Source organism: Leiobunum rupestre, chromosome 7 (genome assembly GCF_980474605.1).
Source record: "Leiobunum rupestre chromosome 7, qqLeiRupe1.1.hap1, whole genome shotgun sequence".
Classification (NCBI taxonomy): domain Eukaryota; kingdom Metazoa; phylum Arthropoda; class Arachnida; order Opiliones; family Sclerosomatidae; genus Leiobunum; species Leiobunum rupestre.
In genome coordinates, this window is record NC_143390.1 from 39,149,198 (window position 1) to 39,164,293 (window position 15,096).

Consider the following 15,096-nt stretch of genomic DNA (forward strand, 5'->3'; position numbering starts at 1 on the left):
GTGTTAAAACGGAAAGCGGGAGAGCCTCTAGAGTGGCGCTCGTCATACGCTCTTAAAGCCTGCTTTTCACGAGGACATCGACGTGAAAATATACGTTAAACCTAATACATTTTTTCCCGTCAGTCTTTTACTGGTCAGAAAAAAATCGCGTGGCATTGCCAAGGCTTCCAAGAGAATGACTTAGACCATATACGTGTTTCTTGTACCTACCTAGGGTGCGTCCAAATACTAAGAATTCTAAGTAAGAATTTGGTTTAACGGATTGGAGACGGGATATTTTGCCATACCGTTAGTTAAAGTACAAGTTTCTTGTACCTACCTAGGGTGCGTCAAAAAACTAAGAATTCTAAGTAAGAATTTGGTTTAACGGATTGGAGACGGGATATTTTGCCGTACCGTTAGTTAAAGTACACGTTTCTTGTACCTAGGAGCACCCCACACAAGGCGAACGCAGCTAGCCTTTAAACACGCTAACGTAGTGTTGTGTACAAATTTCATTTAACGAATATTTACATTGAACGTTTTACGGGTGGGGGGAAAGACAATTTCCGAATTTGCCCCTTCCAACGGAAGCAGGCGCTAAAGCGTCTAGCCAATGAAAATTGTACACAAGAAAATGCACAACTTTTGACGGGTTGCGTTCTCCTTGTGTGGGGTGCTGTGTTTGTTGTTGCTCCTAGCTTGTACCTACCTATTGTGCGTCAAAATACTAAGAATATTTCTTTTTATAAAATAACCTTGGCCATCTTGTTGTAATGTTGCCTCCCCGCTTCAGCTGTGGATCAGTTTTCTCTCCCACTGAAGAGTTTATGAACTCATTCTTAGACATTGGCTGAACTATTCCAGGGCAACATTTCAACAAGTTGGGCAAGCGTAAAGACATTTTATAAAATCAACTATTCTAACTAAGAATAACATTTTTGGCACATCAACTTGGAGACAAACTTTGGCCGTACCGTTATTGAAAATATCCATCGTGATTTCGTCATATCTTTCGTCGAGTGTGAAACGAACCAAGAAGATTATACCTTCAAAAGAATATACATTCAATGTACGGCAAACAACAAACCAGATTTTTTTCGACGCGTACGGATTCGACTTTTCTGAACGATTTCGGCGTAGGTTTCTTCTCTCGTATGTTAAATTCTTCACTAGTCTTTTTTTTTAATCCGACGTGGCCTTGGCTCACTTATAATTCCGGGTTTCGCAAAATCCGCAATCTGCCAATATCCCTTTTACTCTCCGGACGCTTTGCCCATCTCGCCACATCTTCCGAACTGCAGGGTGACCCTGACGACGAGGAAAACGGGCGGAAAATTCCGAATAAATCCGCGTCAGGTGTACCCGTTGCAAACTTCCCTTCATTACGAAGCCTTAGCGGCGATAGTTTTAAATCCTTCTTTTATAAACCTTCTACACCCCCATTCTTCAAAAAAACCCTAAAAAAGGGGAGGGAGGGATTTCTGAAGAGGGATCTGCCGAGGATCGAAGCGAGAAATTAGAAAGACAAGGAAATACGACTAAAGCCTAAGATTTTTTTTCCCTTCCTTCGTTTCGCCCGTACCATCCAGCTCTACCCGCTAAAGTCAAAGTCTAAAAGGACTTAAGCTCAACGAAGGATTTTTGGAAGAAGGCTTTAGGAAACCCCGCTAAACAACGGTGCCAATTATTTGACTTGTCTTTTTCCGCGTCGAGTTTATATCTAGCTTCGTTTTCTCTCGCCGAAGACGGTATAAGGCCTATCTGCTCCGAGTTTGAAGATGCTTGATACTATGACGTAACGGCGACTTAACCCGATTGTCCACTCGACGGCTGCCAAATGGTAAAGTCTGCGACTCCGAATTAACCGTCCCGTATCCGCGGACTCGATTGTTTTCGGTATATATATTTACCGGATAGTTACGTTACAAGGCGGGGTGATGGTAAAGTCTGTCTCGGTCTCGTCGCGAATCCGAGATTGTTAAAAAAGCGAGTGAACTCCGGCTAAAGCTAAAGGATCTCGCTTATTTGTTACGATTCTTGTTTTGTTATCTGTCTTAGCTTTTCTCTGGTTGGCTTTTGAACCTCCTCTCCCTCCCGCCCCCCAGTAAGTCCAAATTGTCCAAACTGGTTAAGGATTGAGCAAGAAAATTAAATCCGAAATAGTATTTTTTTGTTTCCGCTATTTACTGTTTCGTCTCGGAGTTTCGTTAACAACGTCGAGATACTTCTGTAGAGTTTGATCTTTTAATTACTTCGGATTCCTTCGCAGCGGGATAATATATTACTGTAAAGGGGAGGGGGGTCTAGGGTTTTTTACGCTGCTAATAGTGGCTTTTGTTAAGACGTAGAAGAAGTCTCGACTTTGCTTTCACTCAATCTTGTAATACCAGCTTGATTGTTGCTAAGAAAACTAAGTTTCGACAGTTGACTAATGTCATCCCTTTTTCCCATCGAGTCATTTTAGTTTCACAAATTTTTATTGCTAACTGCTATTACCCTTATGTTTGATTGATAAATTTAGTGACCTCGTTAATAATATCGTCCATTTTTAGTTAGGGTTCCCTTATCGTCAATTTTTTAGTTGGGGACCCCTATTATCGTCAATTTTTTAGTTGCGGACCCCTATTATCGTCCATTTTGTATTTGGGGGCCCCTATTACCGTCCATTTCGTAGTTGGGGGCCCCTATTATCGTCCATTTTGTAGTTGGGGACCCCTATTATCGTCGATTTTGTAGTTGGGGCCGCTATTATCGTCCATTTTGTAGTTGGGGGCCCCTATTATCGTCCATTTTGTAGTTGGGGGCACCTATTATCGTCCATTTTTACTTGGGGGCCCCTATTATCGCCCATTTTTACTTGGGGGCCCCATTATCGCCCATTTTTTGTGAGGTCCCCTATTATCGTCCATTTTCAGCTGGGGCCCCATAAGTATCGCAATAACCATGTGGAAGCGATCCGCATCGAAGTAGCGATGACGTTAATTGAACGTGCGCAATTCTCCGGGAGCTTTCGAAGGCCGGTAAAGAATTTCTTTGGTCGTAATAAGGGGTATTATCATCCTCAATCCGACCGAGTAGCGGCAGAGGGGGGGGGGGACGAGCGGGACACGGTAGCTTTTGTCAAATATGGGTTTCGATGCCGGCCGACGTATTGGGGTTACCTATCAACCGTCACTTGGTTAGCGGCTAATCTTTAGCCGAAGCTTATTGTCTCCCTAGTCAGTCAAAGTTGCCCAGATATGGATCGAGCTAGGGCTTCCCGTTAGCGAGGTTAAGAAGACCGAATGCTCTGAGGTACGTCGAACCTTTCAACCTATTCCGAGACGTTTTCCTAAGCCTGACGTCTTTTATTCTTACGCGTGTTAGGCTTAATAAATGCCTCGTAAAAAGCGCGATACGAGTTACGCGCGGAAATATTTGGTCGTTCTTAACCTCCTTAAATCCTTATTAGCTTCGGTTCGCGTTTCGGAAGCCCCTAAAAAGCCAAAACATTTATTCCTACGCCCTTCGCGTGTGACAACGCCGTCGAAAAAAGCTCCTATATGGTAAATAAGGCGATTGGGAGAGAAAGGTAGGCGTAAAACGCCTCGAGTCCCGAGCACGTCAAATACGAACCATCTTTAATAACCGCTCCCCGTTAACAAGCTTTATTAAGTAGTAGAGCCTTCTTTAATAATGGGCGCCTGCTCGAATGTTTTTGGCATCAGGCTCGGCAAAATTGGTCGGCCGGTCGTCGTACTTAACGGGGAAAAAAGGTTCGGCTCCCGCGAGAGATGTGGCCGGGTTTAGACGAGTCAATCCATAAGCAGCCGGGATTATAAAAGAGAGGCCAATCAAAGGGTTCCCTGGGGTCATTTTCAAAACGTCCCTCTGGGTAATCAGACCTCGTTCGCTTTAAATTAACGTTTAATCAGAATGCGAAACCCGCGCCCGACGCCGACGCCGCGTTTGACACGGACGCCGCGCCTTCGCCGGCCCTAATTCGCCGCGATCCCCCGGATCACCGACGACGCGGCGACCGCCTCTTTCCGCCGCAGACTTGACCCCTTCGCCCCGCTTTCCGACGAAATGCCCGCTTAAGGAAAGTCCTTTATGGTCTCCGCGCCTAACAAGGCCAAAAATTAAAGACAATTTTAACAAGGCAGACCGGTCGCTGCTTTATAGACGATTTGCGAAACTCGCGGCTTGGGATTTAGCTATTACGCTCCATCTCTCGCGTGCCCCCCCCCCATCCACCCCCTCCCCTTCACTCCGCCTTTGTTATATCATCCTCGATGCCAGCTTTCCTTTAAAACGCCCTTGTAACGAATTTTTTGATGTCTGTTACGTAAATGGGAAACTTTTCGTATCGTTTTTGTACCGAGAAAAGATGTATATTACTTTTGGGCTATTTTTAGGAGGGTTTATCGTGAATCGCTGTGCTGCCAAAAGACCAATTTCTTATTGCTCTCGAACGTAGAGAATTCAGTCAAAGGCGGGGGAACTTACCTGTTAGAGATATCAAGCCCGTACTGATAATTCTGGTAAATTTCACTATTCAAATGATTTTATTAAATTGTTTAATTAAATTATATTACATTATTAGGATTATTGATTGAAATTTCAAATTGCAAATAAAATTTAGATTTCGCATTCCAAATAAAATTTAGATTTCGCATTCCAAATAAAATTTAGATTTCGCGTTCCAAATAAAATTTAGATTTCGCGTTCCAAATAAAATTTAGATTTCGCGTTCCAAATAAAATTTAGATTTCGCGTTCCAAATGAAATTTAGATTTCGCATTCCAAATAAAATTTAGACGTCCTCTATGCGTTCTCCGTAGATGGTTTATTTCACTTTTTTATTTAGATTAATGGATATAGGTTTCACGTTTGAAAAAAATGTAAAGTGCCTCTACGCGTTCTCCGTAGACGGCCTACTTCACGGGCTTAAGCTGTAGATTATTTGTTAGAAATAAAGGGCTAAAAATAAAATATAAATCCTATCTCTAGGCGTTCTCCGTCGACGGTTCAAATCACACGCTTCACATTTTTGGGGTTTTTTTTTCTTCAAGAATATGCAAATGGTAACTTTTTTGCGTATTATAAGAAGGGTAACTGTCAGATAAAGAATGTCAATATGTAAAATATCTTTTGAAATCGCTCTAGTAGGGCTGTTAAGTCGCTACGTACGACAAGTTCTTGTTTTTGTTATTCGACAATATTTTCGAAAAACCCATTAATTCTAATTAATAGTGGCAGCTTAGTGACAAATACCAGTATGCTTTAAAAAAAACTGCGACTGTTGAGTATCTCGTAAATATAAACCATCTTTTATTTACGGAGTCTCTTAAGAGGGATAAACTCGATAAACCTGCACTCTATTTTTCCTCAGTATCTTTGCGCGTTTTGACGCATTAATTCCAGAAAATTAATCGTTAATTTTTGTTGCCGGGCATAAAAACAGTCACGAATTAACGTCTATGACTGGTATATGTTGTTATTTTTCGCGGGGCTAAAAACCTGTAAGTATATACGTTTTTTCTAAATAAATAAAATTGATCTTTATTTTCGTTTACGTCCTTTTTGACCGGTTCGGGGATTTGGGGATTTTCTGCCCAACTGACTGTCTTTACGGTGGTGAAAAAAGGGTCAAATGTGGAGACCATTTATATCCGTCAAACGACTGTAACCTGGGATTTGGTTGGGTTTTGACGCGGTTGGAAATATAATCGCTTTTCATTTTCTTTACTAACTTACAATTTGTCTCTTTTCCTGGGATTCGTTTTAATTTTTGCATCGTCTTTATTAGTGAGATTAAGTTCGAGAAATACGGCTAGTTACTACTTCGGGGTTTAATAAATGGCCAGTAAAATCTTGATATCTTTACGCGTATTCTCTTGACGTATTACGTCGTTCTTAACCTCTCTCCACTGGCAATAAATATTACTCGAGACGGTAAGAGAAATTAATACGAGGGTCTTCAATTCTTTGTTAGACGTAACGGGTAAAGTTAATAAATCAACTGACAGCTCGGACGAAGTTGAAGGAGGGGGTACAGTCTGACCTTTATTAAACTTGTCTTTGAGTCAACTCGGTTGTTATTAGCTTTCATCGTGGCTCCTTTAATTTTCGAAACCTCTCTCTCTCTTTCGAAATAAAAATCTAAACGTAGTTGACGTGCTCGTCTTAACTTTTATCTTAAGGGTTAAGCGAAGAAAAAAAGATTCGAAAGGGGGGCGTAGCCTACGCCTATGTCCAAATTTCCCCGGGCTTATTACCGAAATCTTTTCCCTTCGCTAATCACCTCGTGTCATTCTTTAGAGGTATTCCGGTATATATAAGTATAAAATATATATTACCGTTTTTTTCGCAGTTTATGACGCTCCATCTCTTTATTTTAGCGGCATTTTTTAAACCGGTTTTTTTTTCTCTTGAAAAGACAGTCTTGGCTGGCGCAGTGAAAACAAATAAGGCTTAATATTGATTATGGCCCGAAGCTGTTTGGATTCTGCGCTCTTAATCTGTTGCGTATAAAAGAAAGGAGGAAAAAAATCCTAAATCTCCATCCTCTCCCCGCATCGTCTCATCCCGAGCTTCCTTCTTCCTCATCCCTCTCTATCTCATCCCGTTTCCGACGTCTCCCAGCTCATCACCCCCCCCCCCCTTTCTCTTTTCTTCTTCTTCGGTGGCACTAGATGCGCCTTTTCTATCCTACTCTCATCCCCCCCTCTACTTCCCAAGAGAGTCTAGCAGCTTCTTTCTCATCCATTCTCCCAATAGCATCTCGCCTTTAGGATTTGGGAGTTAAAAACGGTTTTTTTTCTGGGCTCTTTTAAAATAAAACGCTATTTGAAGCTTTTTCCCCGAGCGTGAGCGGACTTTTTAGATTTTTAATTATTCTTCGTTTTAATTATATATTACTTTTGTTTTTTTTTTCTTGTTTTGTTTGGGGAGTGATGCATCATTTACTTCTTACAATGAAAGCTACAAAATGAATTTGTACGTACCAGGAATTTGTATTAATGGAAATATACAGGCTGATTGCGTTGACGGTTAAGATTGATTTTTTTGATATTGACTTCTTGCCACACGTCAGGGAAAAGTCAGGGAATTTAAGAATGGACCTAAAAAGTCAGGGAATTTTTAGAATTAGTAAAAAGTCAGAGAATTAAATTTTATCTTGGCACTTTTTTAAGGTATTTTTTTAGACCAGATCTATGAAAAATTCTATGATTATCATTTATTTCCTTGAATAAACCGTTTTACTGAAATATAAGTTCATTAAAATTTATTAACTTCTGATAAAAGTCAAATATAAAAGAAAAATTTGGAAAATCTCTTAAAATGGTCAGGGAATTTGAATCTCAAAATTTTGTGGCAACCCTGTTTAATGGAAATATACAGGCTGATTGCGTTGACGGTTTAGATTGATTTTTTTGAATGTTTTTTATATTGACTTCTATTTCGTCTTCAGGTAAATCCATTCCAGTTCATTGTTTGGTGGAACAAGCGTGTAGTCAAGCCACGGAGCCGACGGTGGAGTTGGACAGCTATGCCATTATTCCCAGCTGTACACTCTTCTCGGATTTGGTCCGGACAGCCTTAATCAGACTCGGCTACTCTGCCAGCGAAGTCATCGGTGCAAGGGGTAAGAACGCTTTACTTACAATTTGTTAGTTTTCTTCAAAATATATATACTTTGTCGAGAGTATTGGTCAGGTGGTATCCAATTCGTTTGTATCTACGTGCGATATCAAGATCTCTCCCTCTAATATTCAGACATATTATCTATTATAAAATAAAATTAAGAGTAAGTTTATGATGAAATCGTATTTAGATTTGAATAAAGATCAAATTTCGAATACAAAAATTTAAATCGTCGTAAATAGCAAGAAATAGAGATGATGAAATTACTAAAAAATAACTCTTCAATAAAAAAATGAAATAAGCTATAAATAGAAAAAAAATAACGATGAAATTACAAATAAAACTATTTTGAATAAAATTGAAATAGTAAATAAATAAAGATTAAATTTCGATTGTTTGAACTCTTATTGAAACAATAAAGAAACTTTGTGTGGTTAGCAGTTTCTACTCGCAGCAAGCAAAGTCGGGTTCGATTCCATCTTGTGACACTGGGTAAAAGACAAAGAACGTCTCCCCCATCCCCCCACTAGCTGGAGGGTTTTTCCCCCGAGTGGAATAATAGCTTCCGAAATCGTGGCTCTAATGTGGTGCCTTGGATAATTAGTCTAGCGGATTATTATTAACGTCCATGAAAATATCATAACAGTTAATTATTTAAGTTACTGAGATTCTGAGAACGTATGAGTCGACCTATTTGCGCAAACAAAAAGTATTACGTAATCCAGACTGAAACAGTAACGCCATCTGTAACGAACTTTTTTAAAACTTTTCCTTAACTGAATTCTGCTATTTATGAATAATTAGATTAACGCGATGAATTCCACTTTTGTTAAATTAATATTTGAATCGAAGTGAAGAATAATTAAATTAACGCGATGAATTCCACTTTTGTTAAATTAATATTTGAATCGAAGTGATGAATAATTAAATTAACGCGATGAATTCCACTTTTGTTAAATTAATATTTGAATCGAAGTGATGAATAATTAAATTAACGCGATGAATTCCACTTTTGTTAAATTAATATTTTAATCGAAGTGATGAATAATTAAATTAACGCGATGAATTCCACTTTTGTTAAATTAATATTTGAATCGAAGTGATGAATAATTAAATTAACGCGATGAATTCCACTTTTGTTAAATTAATATTTGAATCGAAGTGATGAATAATTAAATTAACGCGATGAATTCCACTTTTGTTAAATGAATATTTGAATCGAAGTGATGAATAATTAAATTAACGCGATGAATTCCACTTTTGTTAAATTTATATTTGAATCGAAGTGACGAATAATTACATTAACTCGAAGTGTTCAGTAACCATTATTATCGAAATAATAAACCAAATTATCTCGCGATTGATACTAGAGGGTGCTATACGTGAATTCGCACGTTCTCAGTTACTTAAATACGATCTTATCCATACCTATTATTTTAATTAATAAATTTATCTCTTCGTTTGTTTGTCTACCAAATACCATTTTAATTTTCGTAATGCTTCGCGTTTCTCTTAATGGTTCGTGTTAAGACACTGGTCGTAAATATTCTAGGGCGCATCAAAAAATCTTCAAACTCGTAACCCCATCCGTCGCTTTTCTTTCATCTTCGCGCGAGATAACTGGTAAATGGTAATGCGAGAAAAGGGATTGCTCTATTCCACACTAAAGAGATCTAGTTTTCTCGGGCAAAGAGAGAAGCCCGCTTATATATATTATATATATCGAGGGATGGAAACAGGCAAATAAGATCAGAAGAAATATCTGCAGCGGATAAAAAGTAGAAACTTTTTACACACGGAGTTTCTTTCCTCGGGAGTTTACCCATTTACCTTGGCTTAACAATCAGCCAAAAGGCAGTCGGATTTTTTTTAAACTCTTTTTTTTTTGTTGGGTGGCCCGCTAATGTAAAATAGGGAAGTTTATACGTATATATAGATTTCCTTTTCCCCAATTCTCCGGACTATATCCGTACGCGCTTTTTCCTTTTAAAATCCCATTTCTAGCGCTCTTCTTTCCGTTCATCTTCTCCTCCTCATCCCGGTATACCTTCGGATCCCTTTTTAGGCCCTGCCATCCTAATCTGATATGCGCGAGTAGGAGCTTGACTTACAGGATTAAACTGCACTCCGCTGTCACTGTTCTACCGCTGGCACTTTAATACCCCCGGCGCAGCGTCCCAATCTCTCGCCGACGCCGCCAGGGGGCTCTCGGCGGGAGGAGACTAAGATGAGGACGAGTGGGATGGACTTAGGTTTCGGGATATATTAGAGAAAACCCCGAGATTATCTGACAACCCCCGACTCGTTGTTTCTCGCGTCAACTTCACCCTCACCCCCGCCTTTGTCCCAAGTAGCGGATGATCTTCCGGGAGAGGGATGAATCTGGGGAGGGGATAGCCGGAGGATGGAGAGTTAAGAAAAAGGAAGTAAAAAAAAATAAGGAATCAGCAAAGACCCGAGACATCCTACGAAAAGAAAGAAAAAAAAACGCACGAGGCGATGGGGATAGAAAAAAAAATCTAATCTACAGACTACATTAGCGCCGTGAAGTTTATGAGTTTGGCGCTTTCTCGAATCTTGACTCCGCTGTTTGTCGATGGCGCGGGGAAGGAGACAACACCGGATTCTCGGTAAGACTGGCCGGACTAAGGATGTCGACTTATCCTTTCTTGTTTGTATACCACCCTTATCCGGGCCAGTAGCCAATTGCGAAAGCGGCAAATAATGTATGTATAAACTTATCAACGGCTGTTGGTATTAAGGCGCCATTTTTGGCGAAGGTGGTCGGCGCTCTGTTTTCTCTGGCCTCTCAAAGCGGATTTTAACTTTTACTTCGGAGGAAGACGACGGTATAAAAAGTCTACGGACAACTGAAGAAGGGGGGGGGGATGCCCCATGTTTTATTTAAAGCTGGATTAAGGCGAAAGAAGGTAAGGGAGCGGGGGGTGGGGAGACGGGGTTTACGTGGCAAGGGGTTCGCGCGTTTTCGGGTTCCGTCGTAGCTGGTTTTGTTGCGCCGCCGATAGTACCGTCGTCGGGTGGATGCGAGCTTGGAATCCGGGCTTAGGAGCTGACACACGTCAGGTGTAAGAGGATTAGGAGAAGCCCGCGTGTGCTCGGATCTACTCCGGCCCTCCCCGGGGATGTGACAGCTACCGCCTTCCTATCCGTGTCTCCCTCCTCACGGCCTAAAGAATGTTATAGCTCGAGCGGAGACAAGCTATCCTTTGATACGCGAGACACGGGAAGCCATAATATTCGAAGGTTATTTAGCGCGAAACTCCAACCAACCCCCCCCCCCCCTATCTCCCTCGCTTGTATAAGTAAATACCTCCTTCGATACGTATTACGCGCCAAAAGTATGACAATATTCCTTCTCTCGGTATTTTCTTCCGGAGTCTTCTTATCCCTTATATTTTTTGGCAGATGCATATTTTTCTGACAATCTTTTTTTTTATTTGCCTACGGTACCGTTTGCGGATTGTCAGTCAAAAGGGGCCTGATACGAACAAACTGTACCCCGTTCCCTACCTTCCCCCTCAACCGTCCTCTTACGATCGTCTCCCGATATCAATCTATTCGAATCCGGTATGTTATTATTTTTTTCCACGCGTGTACGATAGTATAAAACCAATTCCGATATTTTGCCCTTCCTCCTAAGAAGATACAATTTTTATTTCCACCCCGTATATTCTTCACACTCTTCAAGTCGGGATTAACTATTTCATACGGAGTCTGTTCTTCGAATATCTATATCTTAGATTGGAAAAAAAAATGTTATATCGTCTTCGAAATCCGGATTTATAAAGAAAAAATAACACGACGGAAAAATGACAATTTCTTTATTTCGCTTCCTCTATATCTACTCAAACTTGGCATTAGCGTGGGATTTCTTTCAAATAAAAATCTACACCAATTTTATTTTCCTCCACGTTATTTGGAAAGTCTTTTTAGTGGAAACAATTTTGCATCTATAGCGTATTGAAGATTTTGAGCGGATATATTCAGGATAGTATAAATATATCTTAAAAAGTTAAAACCACCCCCGAGATTTTTATTTTTTTTTAAGAAAAGAACTGTTGCGTTTGAATTAGGATCGAGGGAGGGAATGTTATATAAGCTGACAATACGGGTTATAGTTCTCAAAAGGGGTAGAGTTTGAGTTTGTATTCTATCAGATGAAGGAACGTATAACCGTCGTAGCACCCTTGGGGGGATTTCGGTGGCATATTTTTAAGAACACGCGCTTCTAATCTTATTGGTGTTCCTTCCAGTTTCTTTATAGAAGAGTTTTATCTCCCCTCCTTCTCCTCCTAACAGAAAGGCCTAACAAAAAAGGAAGCAACTTAATATACACTTATTCTTATAGCCAGGAGTATAAAGGTATTACAAAAGTGTCTTCCAACTCCCAAGTTTATATAAAGGGGGTTGAATTGCGTCTTCATCTGATTGACCCCCCCCCCATCTTTCTCTCTCATCCTTCCATATTTATCCGCGTACCGTCCTAGAAACCGAAACATTTTGAATGTATTCCTTCCCCCGCGCTGTATAAAGCGGCTTATAATATACTTAGCACTAAGCCACTATTCTTTGAAAAACCTCGCCAAAAACTTGCCACCACCCTTTCGTCCTGCGTTTTTATAATAAAAGTTTTCTCCGTACGAAAACTTAGCGCCGTATTTAATACCTCTTTGACTGGGCGCGTACGGAAGCGTATATAAGTATAACGGTCTCCCCACCCTTTCCCCCCAGGATGGTGCGCGTAAATCATTGGGGAATTTGGACAAAGTTTTTACTCCGCGGCGCTCCTCTGCAAATGTGTCTTTTTAGTATTTTTATTCTTTTTTAAATCTCTATTATTTCCCCGACAATGATTTCTCTTTTTATTTAAATCTTTCCATTTCTTTTTATTCCTCCGTTTTCTATCTACTCTCGCGGGCGGAAGCTGCTACTGCGAAAGATTTCCGAGTTCGACTTTGCGATTTCTCTGTTTATACGCTGGAGATGAAAAGACGGAAAGCCGGTTTGATTTTAAAAGCATTACTCTTTAGCGGAATAAATTTTTAAAGATCTTAGCGATTGCCAAAAAAAATCTCTACTCTATAACAAAATATATCAATATATATAGTGTTTTTCGGTAATTTTCCATTGGGGTAGGCTTAATTCTTCGCCTAGCCCCTTTTAAATGTATTTCGTTCCTTTGAAGTTCCGAATTGCCTCGATTTAGTTGAGGTATATTTTATAAGCCCCCGATTTTTTGTATTGTACGAGGTAAATTCTTAGCTAAATTATGACCAAATTTATATTTAATTCTTTCTACAAATATTTGGCATCGAGCCAATTAACTGACCTACGATTTGTTAACTACGCTAGTGTTACTATATCTATATAGTTAGCTTAACTATACCTCGGATCAAGCTCTTCAAATTATTATGCCTCGGATCAAGCTCTTCAAATTATTATGCCTCGGGTCAATATCTTCAAATTATTATGCCTCGGGTCAATATCTTCAAATTACTATACCTCGGATCAAGCTCTTCAAATTATTATGCCTCGGTCAATATCTTCAAATTATTATGCCTCGGGTCAATATCTTCAAATTATTATGCCTCGGGTCAATATCTTCAAATTATTATGCCTCGGATCAATATCTTCAAATTATTATGCCTCGGATCAATATCTTCAAATTATTATGCCTCTGATCAATATCTTCAAATTACCATACCTCTGATCAATATCTTCAAATTACCATACCTCTGATCAATACCTTCAAATTACCATACCTCAAATCATCAAATAATTATACCTGAGATCCAAATCATCAAATTACTAAACCTCAGATCAAATTACTCCAGCATTAGGCTTCGCCATGTCTAAATTGGGAATTGATGTAATATGTAATTGACGAAGATATGTTACCCCTGGTAGAGGACTCGTCCCTTAACACCGGTGTACCGCGGTTAGAACATTTCTACAGGCGTTAGGTCTATTTTAAGCCTATAAATTTCGCTTCGAAAGTGAAAACGTTTGTCGAAAGTGTAATAATTTTCGTTCTCTCTCTGGAGACTGACTCGAAAGGTTATAGCATTTTAAAGCGCGGAAAGCGAGCGGGGATAATAAAAAGGGGTTTGATCGTTTGGAATCGGGAAGGTGAGAAGGAGAATCGGTTGGGGAGAAGATTACAAAAGTAATACCTTGGTGTTAAAATGGGGGTGCGAAAAGAAAGTTCGTTAATGAGTAGGGTTTTCTTTCCGTCGGCGGCCGTAAAATTAAAAGTAGTCGGCTTTTGGCGCGCCGTTTTTGTAAGCGGGCTCGTCTTTCCATCTCTCTTCGTTCCCGTATTTCTCCGCGGGTCAGAAGACGTCATCCGGCAATTGGAAGGGAAGCGCGGGGGTTCAGACGGAGATTCGCTTTAAAACACGAGGGATTAAGAGACCTTTACGAAAAGATTTCCCGAAGCTTAGAAGTAATTAAAGGAAGCTTTGTTCCAGATTTGCATATTTATTTCTTTTTCTCTTCGGACTGGTTTCCGCAGGAGCCATTCAGATTAAGAACTGGAGACCTCTCACCTTCGAGCAAATCACCGAGAACTCCGAGGCGACGGTCGGCGACATTCTGGGAGAACTTACCACCGTCGCTATGCTCCGGATCAGACTCTACAGGTGAGCACCTATCCCCGACCTTACCTCTGTCGCCTTAGAGATAGCCTCCGGGTTCTTTATCCTTTCCTCCATCTCTTCTCGGGGGGTTTTTTTTTCTTACTTCCGCGTTTCTTAGCTATATACAAACCACTCGCGTGTTATGTAAGGTCTTCTCCAATCTCAATTTGAACTTAAATGTATCTAAATCGACGACGACTAGGACAAAAATTACGGCTTAACGGTTTTTGTTAAGACTTGATAGATTCTATATCCAGTTGGCTTAGGGTAATTTCAATAATTTAAGTCATTCGTTGGATAGCATTGATAATTTTTTATTTTTATTTTTTTTGTTTTAAAAGGAATATTTGAATTTCTAGTCAAATTTTAAATTCGTGTATAAAATTTAAAATTGGGCAATTTTAAGTGTTTTTAATTAAAAAAATGGCAATTTTAAGTGTTTTTAATTTAAAAAATGGCAATTTTAAGGGTTTTTAATTTAAAAAATGGCAATTTTAAGTGTTTTTAATTTAAAAAATGGCAATTTTAAGTGTTTTTAATTTAAAAAATGGCAATTTTAAGTGTTTTTAATTTAAAAAATGGCAATTTTAAGGGTTTTTAATTTAAAAAATGGCAATTTTAAGGGTTTTTAATTTAAAAAATGGCAATTTTAAGAGTTTTTAATTTAAAAAATGGCAATTTTAAGTGTTTTTAATTTAAAAGTTGGCAATTTTAAGAGTTTTTAATATAATAAGCTAAGTTAATGGAATTAGGACAATCAAAATTGAAATAGAAGTTGGTGAAAATGCAATCCATTTAAATCACGTTAAATATTTAGCCGTTTCGA

At 39.4% G+C, this 15,096-nt stretch overlaps 1 protein-coding gene across 5 annotated transcripts in view; it reads left to right on the forward strand.

The window, feature by feature from the left end:
• Positions 1-15,096, forward strand: part of LOC149936249 (homeobox protein dve-1-like) — a 98,086-nt gene that overhangs the window by 68,854 nt on the left and 14,136 nt on the right. For all 5 annotated transcript variants that reach the window (XM_090154021.1, XM_090154022.1, XM_090154024.1 and 2 more), the window contains 2 exons: positions 7,439-7,612; positions 14,147-14,273. In XM_090154021.1, coding sequence (XP_090010147.1) covers positions 7,439-7,612; positions 14,147-14,273 — 301 coding nt within the window. The remainder of the gene's footprint in view (positions 1-7,438; positions 7,613-14,146; positions 14,274-15,096) is intronic.